A 14,862-nucleotide genomic window follows, 5' to 3' on the forward strand; every position below is an offset into this window, starting at 1 on the left:
CCCACCCACCTGTGCCCACCAGTGCCACCCACCTGTGTCCACCAGTGCCACCCACCAGTGCCCATCAATGCAGCTAGTCAGTGCCACCAGTCAGTGCCTAGCAGTTGTGCCAGTCAGTGCCCAGCAGTTGCACCAGTCAATGCCTAGCAGTGTCGCCAGTCAGTGCCCAGCAGTGATGCCAGTCAGTGCCACCTATCAGTGCTGTCTATCAGTACCCATTATCAGTGCCGCCTATCCGTGACACCTCATTAGTGCTGCCTATCAGTGCCGCCTATCAGTGCCCTTCAGTGCTGCCTATCAGTGCCGCCTATCAGTGCCCATCACTGCTGCCTCATCAACGCACATCAGTGAAGGAGAAAAATTACCTGTTTGAAAAATTTTATAATAGAAACAAAGAAACTTTTTTTTTTTTTCAAATTTTTTGCACACTTTCTGTTTATAGCGCAAAAAGTAAAGTGCCCAGCAGCAATTAAATACCACCAAAAGAAATCTCTATTTCTGAGAAAAAAATGATAAAAATTTCATAAGGGTACAAGCTTGCATGACCGCGCAATTGTCAGTCAAAGTGCGACAGCGCTGAAAGCTGAAAATTGGCCTGGTAAAGAAGGGGGTATAAGTGCCCGGTAGGCAAGTGGTTAAGTATAATATGTTTGTTATTTTAAAAAAGCCATAAACGTACTCTGAATCTGGAATTTTAAGGGGGTTACCCACTAAAAAATAAAGGAACCAAATGTATGAGGTTTCCCAGGAAATCCATAACACACCCTTTGGATCTGGTATAGATTTTCTCATGAAAAAAAAAAAATAGTGTGAAGCCGCCTTAAAAATGCAAAGCAGAGCATTAATCTGATTATGCAGTCTGTATGGCCAGAAGAGTGGGCAACAAATGTGTGCCCCCCCCCCTTTCCTGGATCCTACCAGCCCACAAGACCTGCTACAGAATTATTATTATTATTATTATTTTACAGGATTTATATAGCGCCAGAAAGGTTTGCTCAGCAATGTACATTATAGTGGGGGACAGAACATGAGACAATACAGTAACAAAACAATACATGAGGGGGTCTAGGGCCCTGATATTTGGAGCTTACAATCTAGGAGGGAGGGGATAGTGTTACAGGAGGAAATGGCTGTGGGGGATGGAGTGGTAGAAGGAGTAGAGGAGATTGGCTGTTAGGTGAGGGTGGGGTAGGCTTCCCTGAAGAGATGGGTTTTCAGGGTGTGCCTAAAGGTGAGGAGGGTAGGTGACAGTCTAATGGATTGGGGTAGTGAGTTCCAGAGGATGGGGGAAGTCCTGGAGAAGTCCTGCAGTCGGGCATGGGAGGTGGAGACCAGGGAATTCAACAAATGCCTACCAAAACTTTTCTGGAGGTACAACCCTTTCAAATAACCTGTGGCTGCTTCAAAAAGTCCTGCCTTCTGTTTTGATAGTGTTGTCAACATGTGCAGAAGATTCAGGAAGTTATTAATAATGACAGTTTTACAAAGTGGTGCCATTAATGTACCAAATTCAAAAATAATTACCTTCAGTTTGTAGATAATGAAAGTGGAGGTGTATAAGACTTGTGTCTGTCTCTGTCCTCTGCTGTGTAGCCGAGTGGCAGATTTGTTGCATCTACTGCCTCCCCTTCTACCTGTCACTGGTTGTTAATGATGTTGTTGACTTTACAGCCGACTAGACATGTGTGTTTAGTTTTGTAACAAATCAATTTTCAGACAAAAATTTGATTTTTGGAGATTCCAATGTATTTGAGTCTCTGACGAGACATAATAACACGTCAATGAGTCTGAAAAATGTTATAATGATGGTAAAAAATAAAATTTTCTAATTTGTTTGATAATTCAGATTCAAGTAAAGTTGGAATTTAAACTGAATTTGTAATTGTCAGTCAGTCAGTCAGTTCAGTTCCACAGTCTAATGCAATTCTTAGCTTTGAAAATGTATAAATGAATAACGAATCCAACTGAAAACTAATACATATATAGCGATCTTTAGAAAAAACTAATACATTATTTGTATCCACCGGGACCAACTTGTATATGAAATGAACGCCGAAGATATGAAATGATGTCACAGTGGATGGAGCCTGATGGGGACGCTGAGATACTAGTTCCCCCACATGTCCACTTTCTACTTTTGATTGATATCAGGCATCAGGCAGTTTCTATAGCCATAAGAAGGCTGTCTAGTTTCTTAACCACTTGCCTTCCTGTGGATTTACCCCCCTTCCTGACCAGGCTTTTTTTTGCTGTTTGGCTCTGCACTACTTCAACTGATAACTGCGCGGTCATGCAATGCTGCACCCAAACAAAATTAACATCCTTTTTTCACACAAATAGTGCTTTCTTTCAATGGTATTTAATCACCTGTGCGCTTTTTATTTTTTGCGCTATAAACAAAAAAAGACTGAAAATTTTGAAAAAAACCCCAACATTTTCTACTTTCGGCTATAAAAAATATATCGTAAACTCAAAGTTAGTCATAAATTTAAGCCAAAATGTATTCTGCTCCATGTTTTTGGTAAAAAAAAATCCCAATAAGTGTATATTGATTGCTTTGTGTGGAAGTTATAGCGTCTACAAACTATGGTATAGATACTACAATTTGCGCCATTTTTTTGCTATACAGCGCTGCGCTAGTTTAACAGACAATTGCGCGGTCATGCAATATGGTACATAAATGAAATTTATGTCCTTTTTTCATACAAATAGAGCTTTCTTTTGGTGGTATTTGATCACCTGTGCACTATTTATTTTTGGCCCTATAAACAGAAAAATTTGAAGAAAAAAACATTTTTTTGAAAAATACAATATTTTCTCATTTCAGTCATAAAAAATATCCCAAAAAACTAAAATTTCATCATAAATTTAGGCCAAAATGTATTCTGCCACATGTTTTTGGTTAAAAAATCCCAGGAAGTGTATATTGATTGCTTTGTGTGAAAGTTATAGCCTCTACAAACTATGGTATAGATAATGGAATTTACACAGCTTTTACTTTCTGATGCCCATCACATTTCTTGAGGTGCTAAAATACCAGGATAGTACAAACAACCTCAAATGACCCCTTTTCGGAAAGTATACACCGTAAGCTATCTGCTGAGAGGCATATTGAGTCCATGGAAGATTTATTTTTTTTTACAAGTTTCTGGAAAATGACAAAAACATTTTTTTTTTACACAAAGTTGTCATTTAAATGATTTATTTCTTGCACAAGCCATGGGTATATGTGGAATTACACCCCAAAGTACATTCTGCTACTTCTACCGAGTATGGGGATACCACATGTGTGAGACCACTTTGGTAGCCTGAAAGTGCGTAACTTCCTCATTTCATTTCCTCACTACCTATCACAGTTTTGAAGGCCCTAACATGCCAGGATAGCACCAAACCCCCAAAATGACCCCCTTCTGGAAAGTAGACACCCCAAGGAATTTAAAAAGATTCACGGTGAGTATTTTGCAGATCTCATTTTTTCTCACAAGGTTTTGAAATAGAAAAAAAGAATAGAAAAAATGTTTTTGTTTATTTTCTTCATTTTCCAAAAAAATTGTGGCAACAAATGAGATCTGCAAAATACTTGCCATGCTTCTTACTCCTTGGGGTGTCTACTTTCCAAAACGGGGTAATTTAATTTAGGGGGGTTAGGTGCTATCCTGGTATTTCAGGGCCTCCAAAACTATGATAGGTAGTCAGGAAGTGTAATGAGGAAATAAAGCCCTTGAAAAGCCTGAAGGTGCTTATTGGATTTTGGCATTAGAAGTTTATGCCACACATCTCTCACTCTTCTAACCACCTGAAGACCAAGCCTTTTCTGACACTTTTTGTTCACATGAAAAAAAATCAGTATTTTTTGCTAGGAAATTAATTTAAACCCCCAAACATTATATATTTTTTTAAAGCAGACAGCCTAGTGAATAAAATGGTGGGTATAACAATTTTTTATGTCACATAGAACTCGCGCAGCGATTTTTCGAAAACAATTTAAAAAAATAATACACTTTTTAGTTTTAATACACAAAAACACAATATATTGGCCAATAGATACCAAACATGACATGCTTTAAAACTGTGCATCCCCCGTGCAATGGTGACAAACTGCATACATTTTTAATATCCATAGGCAAAATATTAAAAGCCTTTAAAAGCTACCATTTTAGATTTACAGAGGAGGTCTAGTGCTAGAATTACTGACGTTCACGACAACACCTCACATTTAGGATGCAACCACTGTTTACATACCGTCACAGGGTCAATGCTTGTGCACAAAGGTGTGCGCGCATGGGAGGGGCGAGTTTTTTTTTTTTATTATTATTCTTACACTGTACCATTCATTTTTTTTTTTTGATCACTTTTAATGCTATCACAGGGAATGCAAATATCCCCTATAACTTCAATGGGCGTTGTCATATATTCTTTTTTGAGAAATCTGGGGTCTATCAGACTCTGGATATCTCCTCTGCCCTTACATTATCTAATCAAACCAAGTTCAGTGTGATCAGATGCTTTCCCAATTTACAAATGGCGATGTTTATATCCTGCGAAACTGAAGTGATGAAATGCTTGTAGCTTCCGAATTCTTAGGCTATAGAGATGATTGGCACCACTCTGGTCTCCAATCAGCTCTATGGTCAGCCAGCTGCATTCTCAGGTTCCCCTGATGGCACGGGACTGCCCGAGAAGGCAGTGGAAGGCAGCGGGAGAGGGGGTCATCATCTCCTGCTGCTTGTAAAAGCAATCCTGCAGCTAATTAGCCACTAGGATTGCTTTTACATGAAAGCCGATCACCGGCTGAAAAAAATGACACCAGGATGATTCCTGCAGCTTTAGGCATCATCCTGGTATAACCATTCAAAGTCCTGTGATGTACCAGTACATCGCTGATCCTTGTTGGGTATATATGCTATGTTCTATTTTTTTTTTGTATGCAGCCTGTGGACTGAATAAAAAAAAAAAAGAAATCTCTGCCAAAAAAAGTGTGTGGTATGCCCACAATTAGAATATACCGCCCTGCATCCACCCACTTCTAATGGTGGGCACACATTAGGTCACACTTTGCCACAAGCGCCAGTTCCAAGATTGTACAAATATCTAAATAGTGGCACACTTGAATAAAAATTGTCCACGTATAAGTGGTACCCCATATGGAAAAAGGATGACATCAAGTCCCAAACTATCTTGCCACTGCTCCCCATGTAGTCGGGCATCCGAGTATAGCCTGTTGCCCTCTCACAGGTCTTCTACATCTTGACCCCATATCTGGCACGCTTGCTGGGGAGAAATTGTTTGAATGCAAGGTGGCCAGTAAAATTAATCAGGGACTCATCAACGCAGATGTTTTGCTGGGGAGTATAGACATCTGCAAATTTTTGATTAAGGTGATACATAAGGGGCTAAATTTTGTGGAGCCGGTCAAATTCAGGGTCACCTCAAGGACAACAGAGTGTATTGTTGTTGAAATGCATAAAACACATTATACTCTCATATCTATGCCTGGCCATGGCAGCAGAGAATACGGCATATGATGAATCAGGTCTGTGAACCAATACAACCGAATTCATTTTTTATTTAGTAATGCCCATGTTGAGGGTTAGGCCCAAAAAAAATGTCAATTTCGAAAACCATAATGAGTTTCCCTGAGACTGGTCTGGCAAGGTTTGAATTTGGGTTGGTGGCGATAAATTGTTGTGCATATAAATTACTTTGATCCACAATCAACGCATACAGATATTCAGTGAAAAACAGCTACAAAAAATCAAGGGGAGGAGTTAACTTTGCTATTTCCACCTGAATTCTGGGTTGGGCAGTGAACGGGGGAAGTACAGATGCTGCAGAATTTGTGGGCTGTCAATCGGGATTTGCAAGCACATTTGGAAGGATACTAGGGGCTCTACGGGCCTGTGTGCAAATTCTTGGTGGTTGCGGAACAATACTTGTGCTCGCCACCACACCAGCTTATACTGCACTTGTGGGACTCGCCACGTCGCCAAGTCATAATGCAGTGCTGGTATCATTATTATTATTATACAGGATTTATATAGCGCCAACAGTTTGCTCAGCGCTACAATATAATGGGAGACAATACAGAACAATACAGTTCAATACAAGAGGGTTAGGAGGGCCTGATCCTAGGAGCTTACAATCTAAGAGATTTGTGAAAGACCAGGATGTACTAGGCCACTAGTACTCGCCAGTTCACCAAAAGGTAGCGTGGCACTAGTACTGGCACTCTGCTGCATATGAGAGTCATCAAAATTTACCGACAAGTGCTAACAGAGATCAGGCCTGATTCTGCCAACACTGCGGTTTTGTGTGCAATGTATCAAGTGACAGGGACCTACTGACACTGCACTTGCTGAGGGAGAAGGGGGGGTAAGCGTAGGGGCTAAACTCAGGTGCTGGCAGGTGTCGGGGCTGATCCCGCTATTGATTCGTTCAGACACTATACTAGCAATGGAGGTTTATTGTGCATGAATGTCTTCCTGGCAGTCAAGGGTTTAAATGTGATGATTGGTGTACTGACGGGCACTCTGACACTATCTGGGAGATGCGTGAAAACCACGGGAGCGCCAATCACGTATATATATATAGGGATTTGTGCACCCATGCCACCCTGTAGCAGTATTTCTGCTATAGGGCGGTCAGGAAGCGGTTACAGAAGCAGTTTGTGTTTCATCGCTGTGTTACTTTATCTGACAATTGCACGGTCATGCAACACTGAACCTAAATTAAATTTATGTCCTTTTTTTTCCCACAAATTGAGCTTTCTTTCGGTAGTATTTGATCGCCTGTGCATTTTTTATTTTTTGCACTATAAAAAAAAGGCTGACAATTTTGAGAAAAAAATTGGACTTGGACTTTTTGCTATAAAACATGTCCAGTAAAAAAATTTAAAAATCAAATTTTGTCATAAATTTCAGCCAAAATGCATTCTGCGACACGTCTTTGCTAAAAAAAAATCCCAATACGTGTAAATTAATTGGTTTACGTGAAAGTTATAGCGTTTACAAATGGCGGTATAGATAGTGGATTTTTAATTTTTTTTTTACTAATAATGGCGGCGATCGGTGACTTATGGCGATGATCAGCGACTAATGGCGGCGATCAGCGACTTATGGCAGGACTGCGGCAGACATTCTGATACTGGGGGGGAATTGACTTGGGGTCACTGACATCCCCAGTGACACCAATACAGTGATCAGTGAAAAAAAAACACTGACACTGTACTAATGGCACTGGGAAGGAAGGGGTTAACTTTTTTAGGCAATCAAAGGGTTAACTGTGTGAGCAGAGTGTTTTACTAGTGGACGGGGGGGTGGGTACTTCACTGTTGCATGCTGTCATGGAAAGCTAATCTCTGCTCTCCGTGACAGTGTGTTGGGAACTGACAGGGAGCAGAGCTGCATTGAAAACAATGCAGCTGTGCTCTGGGTCACTGTTTGCCGGCAATAAAAGATGCTCCCATAGCGTATCAAAGTTTTAATTGCTCAAATGGTATAAAAGTTACAAATCTCACTCACATTTCTCACATAAATAATAAGCCTCTGTACATATCCACATGCTGTGGGTGTACTTTACATGGATCTGAATAGGAGTTCCAAGTTGGCGTCCACGCCGAAAGTTGCGTCAACATGCCCGAAAGTTGCGTCACCACATGCCCACGCATTACGCCACAATGCCATGTGACTTCATCAGGAACCTGATGAAGGGAGCACTATGGGAGCATCTTTTATTCTCTCTTTGGCCATATGAGGAGCTATTACTTCTAGGACCACTTTGAGGAGGCTGCGCGTAGGACCTTGCCCACCAGTGAGGGAAACTGACATAGCGGTGGACCGTACATCCGTTGGAGAGGGTCCAGGTTCCAGACCTGTGGTGTTTGTTACCGAAAGGCATGTTGACCCTGCAGGATCACCGCATGGAGGTGAGGGGCCATTGCACCTAGTGTGGGATTCACAGTATCCTGTTTCATATTCATGTTAATTACAGGACTACAGAGCACCTCCATCATTTGGACTGTTCTAGACTTTTTGCAATGAATTGGACATTTATTTCACGTTTGCTATTATTATTTAGAACACGTAATCATTTCTTAGGTCTGGACTTTTACGTTCATATTGGTTTGTGGTTTATCCACTGATTTATGAATGAAGTTTATGGATAAAGTGAGGCGTTGGTGTCACATATTTTCATGTTTATTTAGAACCCCCATTTGGGGTCACGTATTACTTCAATATTTATAGGCAATCCAGTCTATTTTTTCTGTTCACTTATCCCCGATAAAGGGGGTCACACATTTGTTTATTCAGCGATTGTTAGTTGTTCACAGGCGTTTAGCCTGATTCCTCTACTTTTTTCACGTTTACACAATTTGTGGTTTCAGGGATTCACTTTGCGTATATCCCCCATTGGGATCAATGTTATTTTCTTTATTCACTAGTTGGCCTTGGACATGCAGGTTATACATGCGTTTGTGTCACTCTATTGCATCTATTTACTGTTGTTGTTTTTAGGGTTCTATATTCATTATCACGGCAGGCATTGTGTGTATGTGTATATATACATGTTTAGATTTTCTCTGTGTGGCTCATTTTTGCCCAATAAGGGGAGGTGTTGCTGTTGTTTTTTCTTTTGTTATTTTTGGGGTATTTATTTCATATATGCTGTTTATTTAGTCACATAGATACTCAGGTATTGTTTTGTATAGGGGGGTGTATTGTTTATGATTCACATTATTACACAGTGCATTTATTAGCGCAGCACCACATTATTACACAATCAACAGCAGCAACTAGCTCTCCCTGCAAACACTGCTTGATCTGTCCCTAATATGATATATGACTGTCCACCAGTATCTCAGTTTTCTCTCTAGTGTTCTGATCGTCTCTGCTAGTGGTCCCTGCTAGTGGTCCTATGGCTTCTTCCTCCTCAGTCTGCTAGTATCTGGGGAAGCAACCTTAGGGAAATAGTCCAAACCTCTGTGAGGAGTCCCTAGTGAATATTGCCCGTTCTTCAGACTCCACTCCTCAGGGAACCCAGACATAGTCAGAGTAGGGTCCAGGTCACTCCACTATGCTCAGTTTGTGACAACTAAGTATATTGATTATTTTCTACAAGATCAGGAGATAATCTGATGGACACTGGGGGCTGGATATAAATATTGATTTCCCTTTGTCCGGTTGCTTTTCTTTACTTAACACGTTTTATCTTTCTATATTCAAACTGAAGTTGTATCATCTTTTAAAAGAAATTAAATATGAATTTGGATTACTCGAGCCAAGATCATTTTTTAATGAATACGGAGAATTTGTTTATCATTACAAAATACTAAATTGGGTATTTAAGGATAATCTCACTATGATTTATAATGATGTGGGAAATTTTACATCCTGGGCACCAGAAGATCAGCAATTACAAATGAATACTAAAGCCATAACATGGAAGCTTGGCAATGAGGTAAGTCCATGATATACACTCACCAACCACTTTATTAGGTCCACTTTGCTAGTACCTGTTGGACCCCCTTTTGCCTTCAGAACTGCCTTCATTCTTCATGGCATAGATTCAAAGAGGTGTTGAAAACATTTCTCAGAGATTTTGCTCCATATTAACATTATAGCAGTTGCTGCAGATTTGTTGGCTGCACATCCATTATGCGACTGTCCCGTTCCCCCACATCCGAAAGTCCTCTATTGAATTGACATCTGGTGACTATGGAGGCCATTGGAGTGCAGTGAACTCATTGTCATGTTCTAGAAACTGGTTTGAGATGATTTGAGCTTTGTGACATTATCCTGCTGGAAGTAGCCATCAGAAGATGAGGACACTGTAATCAGAAAGGGATTGACACGGTCACCAAAAATAATCAGGGAGGCTGTGGCATTTAAACAATGCTCAATTAGGACTCAGGGGCCCAAAGTGTGCCAAGAAAATACCTCCACACCATTACACCACCACCAGCTTGAATCATTGATACAAGGCAGGATGGATCCATGATTTCATGTTGTTTACACCAAATTCTGACCCTACCATCTGAATGTCACAGTTTAAATCGAGGCTCATCAGACTAGGCAACGTTATTCCAATCTTCTATTGTCCCATTTTGGTGAGCCTGTGTGAATTGTAGCCTCTGTTTCCTGTTCTTAGCTGACAGGAGTGGCACCTGGTGTGGTCTTCTGCTGCTGTAGCCCATCTGCTTCAAGGTTGGATGTGTTGTGCATTCAGAGATGGTATTCTGCATACCTTGGTTGTAATGAGTGGTTATTTGAGTTATTGTTGCCTTTTTATCCTCTTGAACCAGTCTGTCCATTTTCCACTGACCTCTGACATCAACAAGGCATTTTTTTCCACACAACTGCCACTCACTGGATATTTTCTCTTTTGCGGACCATTCTCTGTAAACCCTAGAGATGGTTGTGAGTGAAAATCCCAGTAGATTAGCAATTTTTTAAATACTCAGACCAGCCCATCTGGCACCAACAACCATACCATGTTCAAAGCCACTTAAATTCCCTGTATTCCCCATTCTGATGCTCAGAACTTTAGCAAGTCGTCTTCATCATGTCTAGATGCCTAAATGCAGTTGCTGTCATCTGATTGGCTAAAATGATCAAAATGAAAAACGTATGTGCTGAAGACTGGCCCGTGGGGTGCATGAGGCGCAATCCTGAGAGGATGTCATATGACGTCCACCCAGAATAGAAATGCTCCCGCTCAGCTGTCATATTGCTAAAGACCGGGAGAGAGAGAGTTTATATAGTGCCAACAGTTTACGCAGCAATTTACAATAAAAATATATATATTGTATTTATAGGGTGGACAGCACCAGCAGGAATCTTAGCTTGGAACCAGGTATGCCCCAAAAACCCCCCAAAACAAACAGAATACAAGGAGATTACAGCACAGAGCGCTTAATGCATTGCTCCTATTAGATAAAAAATTATCTGGTCACTTGAGGCATCCCTGCCCTTATAATCACTGACCTGCACAATGCAGTAGAAATAGAGATACACTATATTGCCAAACATATTTGGCCAGCCCTCCAAATCACCGGATCCAGGTTTTCCAATCCCCTCCATGGACACAGGTGTATAAAATCAAGCCCCTAGGCATGCAGACTGCTTCTACAAACATTTGTGAAAGAATGGGTCGCTCTCAGGAGCTCAGTGACTCCAAGCGTGGTCCTGTGATAGGTTGTCACCTGTTCAATAAGTCCATCCATGACATTTCCTGGCTACTAAATATTCCACGGTCAACTGTTAGTGGGATTATAACAAAGTGGAAGCAACTGGGAACAACAGCAACTCAGCCACCAAGTGGTAGGCCACGTAAAATGATAGAGCAGTGTCAGCGCATGCTGAAGCACACAGTGCACAGAAATTGCCAACTGTCTGCAGAGTCAATAGCTAAAGACCTCCAAACTTCATGTGGCCTTCAGATAAGCACAACAAAAGTGTGTAGAGAGCTTCACGAAATGGCTTTCCATGGCTGAGTAGCTGCATCCAAGCCTTACATTGCCAAGTGCAATGCAAAGAGAAGGATGCAGTGGAGTGAAGCACGCCACCACTGGACTCTAGATCAGTAGATACCTGTTCTCTGGAATGATGAATCATATTTCTCTGATTGGCAATCCAATGCATGTGTCTGCATTTGGTGATTGCCAGGAGAACGGTACTTGCCTGACTGAATTGTGCCAAGTGCAAAGTTTGGTGGAGGGGGGATTATGATGTGGGGTGGTCTTTCAGGTGTTGGGCTTGGCCCATTAGGACCAGTGAAGGGAACTCTTAAGGCATCACCTTACCAGGACATTTTGGACAATTACATGCTCTCAGGTTTGTGGGAAGAGTTTGGGGATGGCCTCTTCCTGTTCCAACATGACTGTGCACCAGTGCACAAAGTAAGGTCCATATAGACATGGAGGAGCAATTTTGGGCTGGAGGAACTTAACTTGACTGACCTCAACCAAAACACCTTTGGGAAGAAGTAGAGTGGAGACTGTGTCAGGTCTTCTTGTCCAACATCAGTGCCTGACCTCACAAATGCGCTTCTGGAAGAATGGTCAAACATTCCCATGGACACCCTCCTAAAATTTATGGACAACCTTCTGAGAAGATTTGAAGCTGTTATAGCTGCAAAGGGTGGGGCCAACTCCATATTGAACTCTACTAACTAAGACTGGGATGTCATTAAAGTTCATGTGCGTGGAAAGGCAGGTGTCCCAATACTTTTGGCAATATAGTGTATGTCTGAGTTCAGATCCTAATGGTTTACAAACATACAACACATGAGATGCTAAAGGAAACCTCAAGAATGAAAATTCTTAGTGATAGCAATCACTTTGATGCAGTTGGCTAACTTTAACATGTATTGCAAAGTACATGAACCAAGAATTCCTGTTTTGTATGGAAACGTTTGCTAGGAATAAATAAGAGTGTATGGTAATTGTGGAGGATTCACTTTAAATGTTAGTGTGCGTGTGTGTACTTGTGAATCCGACTGTCAGCCTTCTGATGGAAGTGAATTGAGTGACTGTATTTATTTCCTATGATCATCAGTGCCATCTAGTGCCGATAATGCTGTATTTCTCTAATTACTTTATTCTAGATTAGGGGTCTCCAAACTTTTTAAAGAAAGGGCCAGTTTACTGCCCTTCAGATTTTAGGGGGGCTGGACTGTATCCAGTGGGACTGGTAAATACCCCGACATCAGTGCTTCAGTGCCTCCATATATCAGTGAGAAGAATAGTGCCCCACTGATGGTGTCAGTAGGGGGGATGGTGATCCATCAATGGTGTCAGCTGGTGGAATAGTACCCCAAGGGCCAGATAATGGTACACAAAGGGCCACATATGGCATATTACAAGCTTTTTTGCTCCAACACAGAACAAATGTAGATGCAGTTTCATAGAATTATGAGCTCTGCATTTTTTATAAATGCACCTTTTAGTTTGCACAGTCTCATGGGATATGATAGACCTATACAAAATAATAATAATAATAATAATATCTGAATTTCAGGTCCCAGTATCTCGATGCTCAGAACCCTGCTTACCTGGCAGCAGAAAAAAGGTTGGATCTTCTGTTCACAAATGCTGCTATGAGTGTGTCCCATGTCCAGAAGAAGAGATATCCAACATTTCTGGTAGAGTTTGTGTTTTTTTTTGTCTGGATAGAGATTACCAGTATTGCCCTCCAGAGGATTTACCCCTCTTCCTGATAAGGCCATTTTTTGCGATGCGGCTCTGTGTTACTTTAACTGACAATTGCGCAGTCATGCGACACTGTACATAAATTACATTTATGTCTTTTTCCCACAAATAAAGATTTGTTTTGGTGGTATTTTATCACCTGTGCGTTTTTTATTTTTTGTGCTATCAATAGAAAAACACTGACAATTTTGAAAAAGAACAATATTTTTTACTTTTTAAATTTAAAATATTTCCAGTAAAAAATGTAAAGAATCAAATTTCTTTGTAAATTTAGACCAAAAGATATTCTGCTACATGTCTTTGCTAAAAAAAAATCCCAATAAGTGTAAATTATACACAGCAGCATGTCCTTGCTGGCAGGAGAGAGACCTGTGTAAACAACACAGGTCTCTACCCTGTCAGTTTTACTTGGTGATTGTCTAGTGCTGGCGGGGGATCTCTGGCTGGGACCTGGTGATTGACATCCCTAGCCACCAATGGTGGTGCAGGTAAGGCGGTGCATGCACGCCCCCTACCCAGAAATGTAAATCACATATACAGTATATACGTGATTTTGTGCAGCCCTACCGCCCTGTAACAGCAGTTCTACTATAGGGTGCGGGGAAAGCGGGAAAATACGCAGTACATTACTACAAGTTAAGCTCATTTTCTCAGGAGTTTGTAAACCGAAATAAAAATAAATGGTGTCCGCTCTGCCCAATCATCTTTTGCTACTGCTACTTTACTAAACAACCAAATCCCTCCCCATCTTTTAAATATAGAGAGCAATTGTTCTGTAAAACTGGGAGGGTTTGAGATGACACTGGGATAGGACAGCTCTTTATTTCCTGCGGAATCAAAAGGTATTTTTTGCACTTTTCAAACACATCATTCTTGGCGAGCAGTCATTGGGAATGGATCATGTCGGTGGACTGCGTGCATTGGATGGTGTGATTGGCGATGGATTTATGTGGTTAAGGATGAACGTAGCTAGGTTCAGTTTGGGGCAGGATCTAAGAACATAGTTAAAGTTCTGGTGCCGAATCTGAAATTCTGTTTTTTTTTTAAAGAAAATTTATTAGGTTTTAACAAATTACAACCACGGGTAAATGATGATGCAGTTATGACACCCATGTTACATCAAATCTGGTCAAGGATATAATATTGCGGCAAATAAACATAACATGACCTTAGCAAGTAGGAAAAGGCATTGATACAATGCTAAGGTATACCAGTTGTGTTCATGAATAACAGGGAAGATAGATTTGAGGGAGTGGAAGGCGAGAGGTTTGTGTGTAAAGAAGGGAAAAAATAATATCTAGTAGAGATTATGCATAACGGACTTAATCTGGTGAAGATGTAATTTGCCAGTAAATGGTGTTGAATAATAGGGATGTACATAGATGTCATCAGTGTCCCACCAATACTGTGTCCAAAATACAGTACAAAGGAAAATATCTGGAAGTTGGATGATGGGAGTAAATGGTAGTGGTAGTGGCAAAAAGAGGTGAAGGAAGAAAAGATGAATAAATAGAAGAGGGGGGAATTTGTGAACAAATGAAATAATCAGCGGCGATGAGATTATTGAGGCATGATGAGAAGATGGTATGTCATCTGGAGTCAGGAAACAGACAGAAGTAGAAGTAGAGCAGAGTTTACTCGAAGGCGTGGATATA

General features: G+C 40.9%; 1 protein-coding gene across 1 annotated transcript in view; it reads left to right on the forward strand.

Moving 5' to 3' along the window:
- LOC149449820 (vomeronasal type-2 receptor 26-like) overlaps window positions 1–14,862 on the forward strand; it is a 54,310-nt gene that overhangs the window by 14,342 nt on the left and 25,106 nt on the right. The window contains exons 4-5 of the mRNA XM_089692715.1: window positions 9,229–9,460; window positions 13,024–13,140. Of these exons, the coding sequence (XP_089548841.1) occupies window positions 9,229–9,460; window positions 13,024–13,140 (349 nt within the window). The remainder of the gene's footprint in view (window positions 1–9,228; window positions 9,461–13,023; window positions 13,141–14,862) is intronic.

The sequence above is a fragment of the Staurois parvus genome, unplaced genomic scaffold, assembly GCF_062004578.1.
Source record: "Staurois parvus isolate SC_StPar_1 unplaced genomic scaffold, SC_StPar_1.0 ptg000602l, whole genome shotgun sequence".
Classification (NCBI taxonomy): Eukaryota; Metazoa; Chordata; class Amphibia; order Anura; family Ranidae; genus Staurois; species Staurois parvus.